The 12,045-nt window shown below is 38.8% G+C and overlaps 1 protein-coding gene across 1 annotated transcript; it reads left to right on the top strand.

Annotated features, from left to right (window-relative positions):
- The first annotated feature begins 3,616 nt into the window (after positions 1-3,616).
- Positions 3,617-8,120, top strand: LOC146633853 (uncharacterized). Its single transcript, XM_085352588.1, has 15 exons — positions 3,617-3,892; positions 4,048-4,124; positions 4,317-4,426; positions 5,292-5,435; positions 5,517-5,562; positions 5,679-5,741; positions 5,848-5,932; positions 6,046-6,132; positions 6,536-6,601; positions 6,748-6,828; positions 6,955-7,011; positions 7,104-7,157; positions 7,490-7,570; positions 7,873-7,957; positions 8,057-8,120. The coding sequence occupies exons 2-15, from the start codon at positions 4,067-4,069 to the stop codon at positions 8,111-8,113; spliced, it is 1,074 nt and encodes a 357-aa protein (XP_085208714.1). The 5' UTR covers positions 3,617-3,892; positions 4,048-4,066; the 3' UTR covers positions 8,114-8,120.
- The last annotated feature ends 3,925 nt before the right edge of the window (positions 8,121-12,045 follow it).

Here is a 12,045-nt window from a genome sequence, read left to right on the forward strand (position 1 = left end):
GAGCAAAGAGTCGACACTAGATCGAGTGAGTGGATTGAGAGGGAAAGCGGAGAAGAATACACAGAATAAGGATGGGAGAGAAGTACACAGAGAAAAGCAGGAGTTGAACAACTTCAACTGGAGGCCATGCCTCAAACAGGGGTTTGTTTTCTGACAGCGATCCCTCTCAGGAGATTTGGCTGGAAAACATATTGCAGTTATAGAGCCTGTCCAAGTTGCGCAACATGTGCTTCAGCACCATGTGAACAAAAGCTGCTGTGCATCATAGCATGCTGTGCTGCGACTGTTTTGCGTGGCATAGCCTAACGCAGGTCCACTAAGCTTTTGTATTAGAATACTGATAGGCCCTCAGGCTGAGATTTAAATGTAAGCAAACATCTGCCAGATATATGAGGTTTGGCAGTGTGGAGGAGAGGTGCTTTTTATTGGATCATTTTATTTGCTTCCTTTTATAAGACTTTCTCAGTAGGATCAGGTTGCTGTGCCTGATCTTACCAAACTCTGCAAAGGGGAGCTGTGGTTTTGGCTGACTGTGGAAGGGGCTTTAATATGCGCACATTGTAGAAAGTGGGTTTGGGTGTGCAGAACGTTGTGTGAGGCCGTGTGATTAAGCGTAGTCATATATTCCAGTGACAGCTTCATTCCTTTCACATGTGAAGAATATTTGTTTAGATTTGCAAATTTACTTTAGATAATTGTTCATTTGTTGGTTTTTGAAGTGCCATTATGTAACCTCGTTGCATGCTTGTGTATTACAGAGCACAGTGATACATAACTACACTGTAAATAACGAGATGGATGTCATATTTGTGCACATATTTCTCTGTAGGGGAGTATGTGTTGATGTTGAGGTGTTTGGTGTGCTGGCAGTGTGCAGATTTCCTTCTGTGATATCAAACCTGTCCCAGTGGGGGTTTCAGGCTTCACACTGAGCCAAATGGACAGACTAAAGTTTTGCAGCAATCCCAGCGCAACATGCTAGTTCTCCAAACTTTGCTCTCCTTTGGTCTTGCACTGAGAATAAGAGATGATACTTTTTGCCATTTTATGTGAATACACCCCTGCTGACTCTTTGCTTTCCCTTTTAAACCCAGGAAAATGGAAAATGCCATGTAGATGTCTGTGATCTTAAACTATGATTGGCTAATATAACTAGTAAGATTGCGAACATGATACTGTTGTCTTAAAAGCAGTTACTCTTAGTCTATATAGTATATACTGTTTCGGTTTACCGTGGGGGTATTTTAAAACCGTTGTGGAACTATGCAAACACAAGTGGGGTACTGAGCAGCCAGCGCTATTGTTTCAGACCTACTCAGGATTCTTGGGATGTCGCTTTGCCTCAGCTTTGACTCCACAATTCACACCACACACCCCATAGTGTGCTCAGATTTTGTTTTAACCCGAGGTCTAGAATAATAAACTGCATTTTAATTAGGCTGATTTGCACCTTTTCTTTTGCTCTTGAAAACAGTCTGCTAAAAAGAGGTAAAACAGAACAGAAGAGATGGTATTTCGTTTATGCAGCAAGATGAAAGCTGTTTATCTCTCATCACGGCTTTTATGAACGGAGCAAGAAGGGAAAAGTTCAGACGGGCAGTCAGATGACTCAAGCAGCAGTACTGTAATCACTGATTCACACTAAAAATCCCATTTTAACTGTCTGGAATCTATTCAGTGAGATGTCAGACCTAGATGCATGATGTTTGTAAGAGCAAACCCGTGTCATATGGCCATGTTTGTAGCTTTGTGTGCGTTTGCAGGCTGTCCTGCGTCATCTCTGCTCTGCTGTGTTTATGCAGAGGCTCCATGGATATAGAGGGACAGCAGAATATCCAACCCCTCCCACTGTCACTTGATATTTACGGGAAATGGATCAGATGATTGGACAAGTTTGCTTCTACACATTTCCCCCCAAAGGGAGCTGAGCCAAGTTCATTTACTCTTTCATTCATGCCCGCTATGATGCTGTCATCTTTATTCATTAAGGATGTAGTCAAGAGGTGATGAAGAGTGATGCAGAGTTAAGCTAGTTAGTTACGCCAAACTGGCTAATAAGCAAATTTCTTCATCTTCACTGTCCCTTTAGATTTTTCCACACTGAAGCCAATGTCATAATTATGTTTAAGGTGAAAACTCCACAGTGCTTTTGAAATTTGCTAGAATATGCTGGCGAATTATTGCCGTGTAATAAACGGAGCAGGGTGAAAGAGAGGTTAGGAGATGGTAGAAGATGACAGATCTGGAGGGAGAGAAAGAGAGAGGGGCCCGTATCGAGTGACACAGAATACAGTCTGTGTTTTCTCGGTGGACCAGAGAAGATGCAGTGCAAATGAAGCATGCTGCACCATGGCAGCCTCTGCTTTATCTTTGCACCGTGTCTCTGTGTGTTTGCATGAAAGTGAAATGACAGGGGCCTTTTTGAGGCCTCTGTTGTCTCATGGTTCCAATATGTTGGGAGGACTCCATCCACTAACAATTTCCAAAGATTACACTAGGATAACTTTAGCCACGAATTTTTCAAATGTATCCGTTTGTATGGTAAAAGCATCCTGCTAAAATACAGAACTCATACTGACTTACAACATGTAAGCAATTATGTTTGATGTCTTATGTTTGTTTATAATGAAAGTAACCCTCTGTGGTGATTTCATGTCACTTCACGACAGGCTGTTCAGTGTGTCTGACCCACATGGCTAGGGCCTCCCCTTGTGTTTAGTGTGCAAAACTACAAATGAGAAGGGCACTCAGAGAGTGCATCTTCCACTGAGACTATATATTTCACAGTTTCAAAGAAAGTGATCTGCAACATAAATTACAAGGTTATTTTTTTAACCACACACAACCTTTTCACCAAGTAATGCAATTTGCCTTGCTGGTCTGTTTTTGTTTTGTTTAGATTTTTGTTTTTCAGCCCAGGGTCTCAGGTCACTTCTGGGCTGGAATAAGTTCCAATATGGTCCCAAAGAGATCAAATTTCAAGCTGGGATATTATGTCCTTCTATTTACTGAATGCTACCACTTTCACCAATGAATAATGACTCAGATACTACAGATACTTTAGGTTAGTAAGAGCTAAAAAGTTTCAAAAATAACCATACGTACATAAAAAAAACGCTTTAACACCTTTAGCTGAACTATAAGTTGTTTGACTTTACACTCAGACACAGAAGAAGACCCTTAGACCCCTCAATCACTGCATATATTTAGAAACACAAATCCCCCTCTGTTTTTTTTTGGAAATCTCAATACCATGACCATGAGCACTTTCTTATTTTGGGGTCACTGTTGCTTTCATGTTCCACATCTTGTCTAGTTCTCTCTCAGCCCTGGGTATTTCCCTAGCTCCTTTTGTTCCTCCTTTTTGATGTTGCTATCTCTGGTCTGGCTACATATATCATTACGGCCTGTAGAGGTTGTTCCTATGCTGCCATGATTGGCGTGTCTGTGCTGTCTTTCAGTTCAGCTTTCTCGTGCCATTCGTGGGATTTCTCGAATGGTGATGCAATACAGGGGCCTGTCCACCCATGATGGTTCCACTTCCTGTTCCTTATTTTTCAGGTTTCTGCTGTTTGAGGTATTCACTAAACGCATGATCAGTTGTGGCCATCTTCCTGTAACACTCACAGATCTTTGTTGTTTCATCCTGGATTATGGTTCTGACACTCACTAGTCCTCGGCGACCTTACTTCCGCTTTGCATGCTGTCTCAGAGAAGGAGCTTCCTTGTCTTGAAGTCAGTGGGGACAGAGTCTTGGTAAATCTCGCACTTGATGGCAACTTGTGCTGTGGTTTAAAGTTGGCCTACAGTCTTGTTCGAAGTGTAAAAGTGGACGACCGGTCGATTAGAACTTCCTTTTTTTACACAAAGCGATCGAGAAGATTTTTTGAAGGTACGTGTCTAATATACAAAAAGCCCCGTCTGGCCTTTATAAATTTTTGTGTGTATTATAAGGCACCGCCAGCGATTAACTCTAAAAATAGTTGTCCTTGGTTAAATTTTCGATTTTGAGCTTTCAAATTTCCTTGTACGAACTTCCTGCTTTAGGTTCGGTTGTCTTCGAAAAATGCTTACTAGAAGCTGCCTGATTTTCCCAATTCTATTCTTCACCGGGAAATCATTAGGTAAGTGATGCAGCATTGTAAATACGTATTTCTTTATAACCAATATCTTATTTTCACTCTTTTTTTCTTCTCGCAACATCTGCGTCATCGTTTCCTGGTTCTTTACTTAATGTTTCCGTTTGCTTTTCATTTTCTTCTTGCTTAACTTTAAAATACAATTAACTTTACGGTTCACTAATTACTGTCTCGCAGCATGTCATCAGATAAATGCTTCTTGTGCCGACATTAAAACCCTCGGTGGATTCACGTTCAAACATGGATCACTTCCCGAGGGAAGTAAGATTTATGTCTACGACAACGGGGTAGGTTGGCCTCTTTCAGACTTTAAGTGAAAGCACTTTAGGCTTCTCCCTTTTACACCACAACAGGTAGATCTATTTGATTTGCCGAGCCCCCAAGCTTGCGAAGTGAATGTGTAAACCACTACTTTACGTACAAAGGCAGCGAAACTTTCATCAGAGGGGGCAAAAGTACAGATATTATTTGGTTTTGTAGAAATACACAGATCTGTGTTAAATATGTAATATAAGTGTCAAATGTACTCATAGTAAGAAAATAAACGCAGGTCTTTGAATAATAAATAAATACATAAATAAATAAATATTAGTACATGTGAATGCAAACTTTTTTTCTTTTTATTTTGCCTCCATACATAAACAGAACAGTGACTATAGTCGGGGATTACAGTGGGATTCGGGAGATGGGGGAACCCTAAAATCGCTTGTAGTGGCGCAGTGAGGAGAAAAGAATCACAACATTTCTAATTTAAGGTCCAGTAGATTTATAAATGATGCAAAAATTGCATATATGTCTTCCCCAAATCCCTGTGTGATAGCTACACCAATATGATTGTCTTTTCCCCATCAGACTGGTTTAATGATTGTGGGTGTGCAGTGCTGGGGAACAAAAATTTCCCTCAAATGTGTTACGCGTAAAGTAACAAGCCTGTTTTGAAAATGTTTGGAGTGGACAGTACAGATGTTTGTGTTAAAATGTAATGAGTAAAAGTAAAAAGGGGTCAGAAAAATGAATACACAAAGTATACTTGAAAATTGTAACAGTATAATATAAGTAATAAGTATTTTGTACTTTGTTACTTTGTTACAAAGTATTTGTACTTTGTTACTTTCCACCTTTGACGTTTATTTCTTTTTCTTTTCCCAACAGACAAGTATTGGCCACGCTGAACTGCGGAATCCACCCTCCATTAGGTTGTCATCTGAAGTTGTACACATGGACAACAACTCAGTGACGACAGTGAAGTGCAGAGACATCACAATTCAAACCATAGTTCTTGATGGATTGAGGAAGGTACTTGTATGAATTAAATCAGAGAAAGTCCTGTTTAGGGGTAAATCTAAAATGTTAACTCGTTCCTCTGTTTCTTTTTAGGGAAAGCCTTTTGTCAAAGAACACTGCACCTATTTCAAAATTATCGGTAAGGCAACCTATTTTTATACTAGAATACATTAATAAATGTTTTCAAATTTAAAAAAAAATATGCCTCATGTTTACATAATATACTGCACAAATCAATCATCTCCTTTTCTTAAGCTGATGTCACAGCTCCAATTAAGACCGATCCCAACGAGTCACAGGCGTTGCCGACCCTCATCTGTGAGTGGATCCCGTGTGCTCATTTTATTGCTTTATTGCATAGCTGTTGTTAGTACTATAAATGGATGTGAATGAATTATAACTCAAGTGTTTTGTGTTAATACAGATTACATTTTGCCAGCCATTCTAGGGATAATCATAATCATAATTGGGATTGGTCTTCTTCTCCACAACTGGAAAGCACATCTGGAGTGAGTTCTATGGCCTTGGCCTGAAAAAATCAAATTATTATTGCCATGTTACAGATTAACTTATATAATGTTTTGCAAAGATTAATAACTTTTTTATGCTTCTTTTTGTTCAGGCAGCAGCACAGTGAAGCCAGTGTTTCTGGGTTTATAATGTACCTACTGACTTGCCTCCAAAAGACAGGAGAGGGACAAGAAACTAGGTCTGTCTTACTTTTAACATACTGCATGTTTCAGCTTACCTGCTTACCAGAAAGTATGTGAATGTATTTGTGTTACAGGTAGTTAAATCCCCTTCAGTGCCTCCAACTTAACATATAAAAATGAATGAATATTAAAAGTTAAAAAGGGCCACATCATTGACAATAATCATTGTACTTTGTTTAACACTTAATGTTAAATAAACTCATTTAAACTGGATGCCCGTTGATGTCACCGGTGTTAATTTAGAAAATGCTTCTTTTAAGACCCGATGAAGGAAGTGACGTTTTACCACAGCTTGGTGACAATGAATTTCTATCAGGCTCTAATTATTGCTTCTGTTTTGTATTTTTATTGTTCTTTGATACTTTGTTATTTATTCTTTGCCATTCTTCTCTTCTGCAGAGCTCCCCCTGGACAGCGTATAGATAATGAGCAAGGCACTGCACTTGAATGTGTAGTTGTTCAAAGGTTAGCCTGACACTTTAGCATTAAAACTTTATCCACTATAACCTTCTTTTTAATCTTTCAGTCCAGACACTGTCTGTGTCTGTGCTTTCTTATAACAATGTGAAGTCTAGACTCTAATGTGCTAAAAGCTACCTTTGTCTGCATAGCACTGAGGCTGATGTCAATACTCCTCAATCCCCCAGCGTGGACCGCAACTTGAGCACAGAGAGAATTCAGCTAACTAAAAAGTGAGAATGAGAATTGGGTTTTGTTTTTTTTTGTTATTGTGCCTAGAGCCTATTTTGTTCTTGAGGTTTATGTCAAGTAAATGCTGTTTTTTCTTGTGGCATCCTTATCTATTATTTGTTTTGCAGTGGAGACATCAGTACCCACAATGTTAGCAGAATCTCTCATCACCGCTCTATGAACAGGTACACTTTTGTCTCTGGTTGGGTGCAAGTTTCTATCATATTTTTATGTTTCCCTTCAGTGTGTACTATTACATAACCCCTATCTCCTTCAGGAACTTCAAGAAAGAACCAGGAGGGGTGAATAGCGACAAAGGACAAAACATTAGGTAAGTCTGTGATGATTTAAATCAAAGCAGAACACATTTTTGTTTCTTGTTTTAGATCTTAAGAGATTGTAATAGCTTCGGTTCAGGCTGTTTGCATGTTATGATGATCAAAGGTGTTAGTAACATACAAAAATAATAACCAGCATACATTTAAACTGCATGCCATCATGCGTTTATAAAACGATGTAACCAACGGCAATAAAGATGAAAAAACAGACAGTTTTGCAACATTTATGCGTACACATGCACCACTTTATAGAGAATTGAGTAGCTTACCCTGAGGGTTTATCACGCCCATTTGATAATGGCTGTGAATGCTTCTTCATCTTCAGCGAACTGGACACTGGAGGTGCTGCTGGTAATCGTGCAGAACATGATGAGACTGAAGGACAACCACTGCTAACCAGTAAACGGTGAGACTTGCTTGCTTGCGCTGCCACTGAGCTCTCACATAGTAACTATGACTGAGAAGAAATCTGTGTGATTTTCCAATTTCCAGTCTCCTTCATACCTTGTTTAATTTGGCCTATTGCTGCTATATGTTCCACTGTCGGGACTAACTTTACTAACAGGTCTCTGCCTACACATCCCAAATGTCAAAAGGCCAGACTGAACATCAGAGCTTGTCTGACACCCACTCAGAAAGTGAGCTGTGCTGTAACTGGGAAGAGGTTCACGTCTTTATTCCTTCTCTTTCTGTCTCCAACACTTCCAGTTTTGACATGACAGGTGAAGCCGGACCATTGGCGAACAAGGCTGGCTTTGACCGAGACGGAGTCAGCAGGTGCTCAGCTGTACCGGTGAGGAGGAAGATTCCTTTGTACTTTTTTTTTATTATATCCTCTCTTTGTTTTGTTGTTCTTAAGAGATGTTTTTTTTCTTTTCTTTTTTTGTTGCAGAACACTGACGTGGAGTCACAAGAAATACAAGAAGTAGGAACAGGAAGTAACCAATAGCAACAACAACAATATAATAATAATGATGATAAGAATAGTAATAATAATAATAATAATAATAATAATGCATATATTATTTTAATAATTATTATTATAAGACATTGTCACACTATATGTATGTTTGCTTGCATTACCTTTGGGATCAAGTCCAGCATTTTGTTTAAATGATTACTGTCAACCTACAATATTTTTTGCAAAGTACAAACTTGCAATATATTTTTAGCTGAATATTAGTTAAAAATAACTAATATAAATAAATTAAAAATTATATATATATATATATATATATATGATCTCACTGTGTTATGTGATTACATCACATCTAAAAGTATTTAATGTGCATATCTTTTTTCATTTGCATAAACAAATTTAGGCAATAATTCAACACAGCCGATCAGATAATATTCATTAGGGTCGTTCTTTTCTGACGAGCAATAATTATTTGCCAGATAATTGCAGTAACTGGCACAAACTGGTAAAAGTAAAGTAACAATTACATTATGGCTTGATGAATAAAATAGAAGGCAGTAGATTAATTTAAAATACTGCACAGTGGGAGATTTCTTACTTGTTATTTTAACAGCTTGACTTGACCAAAGGATGGGTGGACCAAGATGCTAGAAAACATACCACATATACAACAGTGGCACAACACTATGTTAACATTATCTATATAATAAATAAGTAATAACATGATATATAATGGTATAATACAAGTATACTGTTAAAGTGCATATAAATATGTATAACCCCACCAAAAATTAAATGATATTATATTATAAATGATTATAATTAGTGGCTTTATTATGATAATTATCATAATGCATAGCCTGCGCTGTGTCTTTCTCTCTATATATATTCTTTTTTTGAGTTTATATTAGTTAGCTTTCCTTTCCTCTACTATCATTGCATGCATCTATTCCCAAATTCTGAATAATAGCTTATTTTGCATTAGTTAATTCCCTGCACATTTTAATCAGAAATTATAAGTTTCTTCCCTTTTTTGGAAAAACTGTTGTCATTTTTGCATAGGTTAGTTTAAGTGTGATAATTGCCTTAACATTCATGTAAAAAAAAAAAAATTTCTTGTCCTTCAAGTTTGAAATAAATTCTAACTTGGATTTGACTGTTTCATTGAGTGTTTTTTCCTGGTTTCCTATTCAAAGCAACACTTTTCAGCATTAAACCACAAGGGGGCAGTAAATAGTCACAAGTCCTGTGCCACTGGGGTAACGGTAGCAATTTACAAGTTATATTACTTTTGTTGAGTAATGGCAACACAGTTAATGCTTGTGTATTTCAGATTGCTCTAACTTCCATCACCATCAAAATATATTTAGACGTATGACCTTTCTATGATCCGTAACTGTGGGTGGAGCTAAACATGCTCTTCAATAGATCAAGCCTCCGTCTCAGTGCTGTGGCAGTGCAGTCATTGTGGGTTTTTTGGACTGAACACTGTTTTCTAACATAGTGCTCTGATTTGTAATGAACCACTACTGGGATATTAAACGCGCTGCACTTCACTTGATAATTTAAGTGTTATATACTGTATGTTACAGCACTTAAACAACTGGTTGCCCCTGTGGCTTGATGTATGGTAGTAATTACACTAACGCATGAACACAGAGCAGTTCAGACTGAACTTAATACATCTCTTTTCTCTATCTCCCGGGATCTGCTGACAGCTGCTGTGAGTCTTGTTTTGTCAATATCGGACTCTATTTTAAGCTTCTCTAAATGTGCAATGACCTTGAAAAAGCCTCTTTTTACCTTTCAGACAGACTGAGTGCCAGGAAGTGAATGTGGCTAGGGTTAGAGGCTTTGTTGCTCGTGTTTGATATGTTAGTGTGTGAAAGTGTTACTGTAGCAACAGTGAAAAGAGGGTGATTGAATGGTCAAGGCTTTAGAGCGTCCCCCTCTCAGGGAGTTTCACTGAAAGGACAGGAGCGAGGTAGGGGCTGGGCAGATGGGTGGACTGGTTGGGGGTGGGTCATCATACATGTACGACATACCTTTTTTTCTTACATCATACTGTAACGGCCAAGGTAAAGTTGCAGATATGTTATAATTATGGATGGATGCACATAATCATTCGATATTACTCACCAATGGGTCTTCACTGTGAAAAGGATTATGACCAGTCAGGAAACAAAGCTCAGTAGGAGCTGAACACTGATCACACATTGGGGATAAGTGGGCTTAAGAGAAGCTGCAGTAAATGGGCTGCAATAACCCAGACACTTAAGTGTGTCATACCTGACAGATGTAGCTGATCACAATGTGTAGTTGGCTCTGGAGTGTGCTAAAGGCTGTCTAATGTTGTGTGCTGCTGTGGCTTACTTGACTGCTGCCAGCAAACGGTGTTGCGTTCAAAAGTCAGTAATCTATACTCACACTGCAGTTATTAAATGATTACATCAGGGATCACACCACACTGTATGATTAATTAACCTTGACTGATGCTTTGTAAAGCCGGCTCTAGCAGAGCAAGTATGCCCACTGGTCTGCATGTACATACACATACGTATGAAATGGTTTAAAGCACCACTGGAGTCTGGTAATACTCACTCGGGGTTACTGTAGTGCAACAAAGCCTTGCTCTCTGCAGACAAATATAGGATCAGTCCTCAGGACCTTTATTAGCAGCTGTCCAAACACCAGGAGTCGGAGTTTTGCCTCTTAAACTGACAGCTTGCTTCTTTCTGCATGTCTTTGATCATTCACAAATATGCTTTGGACACAGCAGCATTTGACAAAATCATCATGCCAGCCACCAAGTCAAATGGTGTGCACATACTGTGTGGTTCAAAGGGGAGCTGACTCAGGAAGGGGCTGACTCAGGAAGGGGCTGGGTTGCCTGGCTTCAATCCCCTGCTTCCTCTGGTTCTCAAATGAACAGCACAATATTGTTGCAACCTGCAAGATAGCCCATGAATAAAACATAGCCACTGTATTAGTGCTTAAAGACATCTTTTCATTTTCAGTTTGAACCATATATTGAAGTTTATATGCATATAGAAAAGCGGAAGATTAATAACAATTTCTCTCTGCTGGTTACCTCTTTTAGCACGCTGGAACATACACAAGTACAGAAGCAATTATGCTGTGCATCAGTGCACAACCACATACACACAAGTGTGCACCACAGTACAGCTCCTTCAAGACATTCCCCAAGAAACCTTCAAGCATGAACAGTGTATATTTTAAATAGTTTTTTTATTAATATGTGCTGATACAAGGTCGCTTTGACCTGCAATGATGGAAACACTCACAGAAAATCATCCCCTTTGGCCCAAACAGCTATCAAAGCAATGAGTGTGAGAAAACAAAAATCAAATAAGACAAATGAACATGATTCCTAAAAGAAAACCAAAGTGTTATATTTACCTCAGTTTACAAATGTCTCAGCAGTACATATTAAATTATCCATTTCATAGAAAAATCACAGAAAGCTCTAGATATGGTGCTATATGTAGAACCCCACATGGCACAATGTCAGTGCTCACGCTGCCATATAGCTTGCTATGTAATAACCACTAGCACCCAATGATTTACCTCCTTAATGTTAAGCATTTCAGGTATGTGTAATACTGACCAAGTTCCATTGTACTGAGCTAATTAATACAGCTCTCAGATGATCATCAGGATATCCCATCCATAACCACTGAAGCCAGATATTATACATCTGGTGACAGACACCACATGGGGCTGAATTTTTTGGCCTGTCCCATGGATGATCATGGATTGAGATTACTACAGCCATGAACAGGTGCATGTAGGAACTGTTCAACTCCCCCCAAACCTCAAGCAAGAAAGAAAAAGACAGATTCAGCCTGCTCCAGCTGTGTCAATTGTTTTATTCTTGAACCTTATAATGTCAACATGTTTAATCGTTTGGAGAAACCCTTGTTGTCCAGGAGCCCCGGGTG

This window comes from Diplotaxodon limnothrissa, linkage group LG4 (assembly GCF_057381915.1).
Source record: "Diplotaxodon limnothrissa isolate DT_005_m linkage group LG4, D_limnothrissa_male_GT1.1, whole genome shotgun sequence".
In the NCBI taxonomy this organism is placed as follows: Eukaryota; Metazoa; Chordata; class Actinopteri; order Cichliformes; family Cichlidae; genus Diplotaxodon; species Diplotaxodon limnothrissa.

Coding starts and splice junctions, on each gene's coding strand:
- LOC146633853 (XM_085352588.1), top strand. CDS start 4,067: ATGCTTACTAGAAGCTGCCTGATTTTCCCAATTCTATTCTTCACCGGG. Junction 5,436..5,516: donor TTCTTGATGGATTGAGGAAG/GTACTTGTATGA, acceptor GTTTCTTTTTAG/GGAAAGCCTTTTGTCAAAGA. Junction 7,012..7,103: donor CATCACCGCTCTATGAACAG/GTACACTTTTGT, acceptor TATCTCCTTCAG/GAACTTCAAGAAAGAACCAG.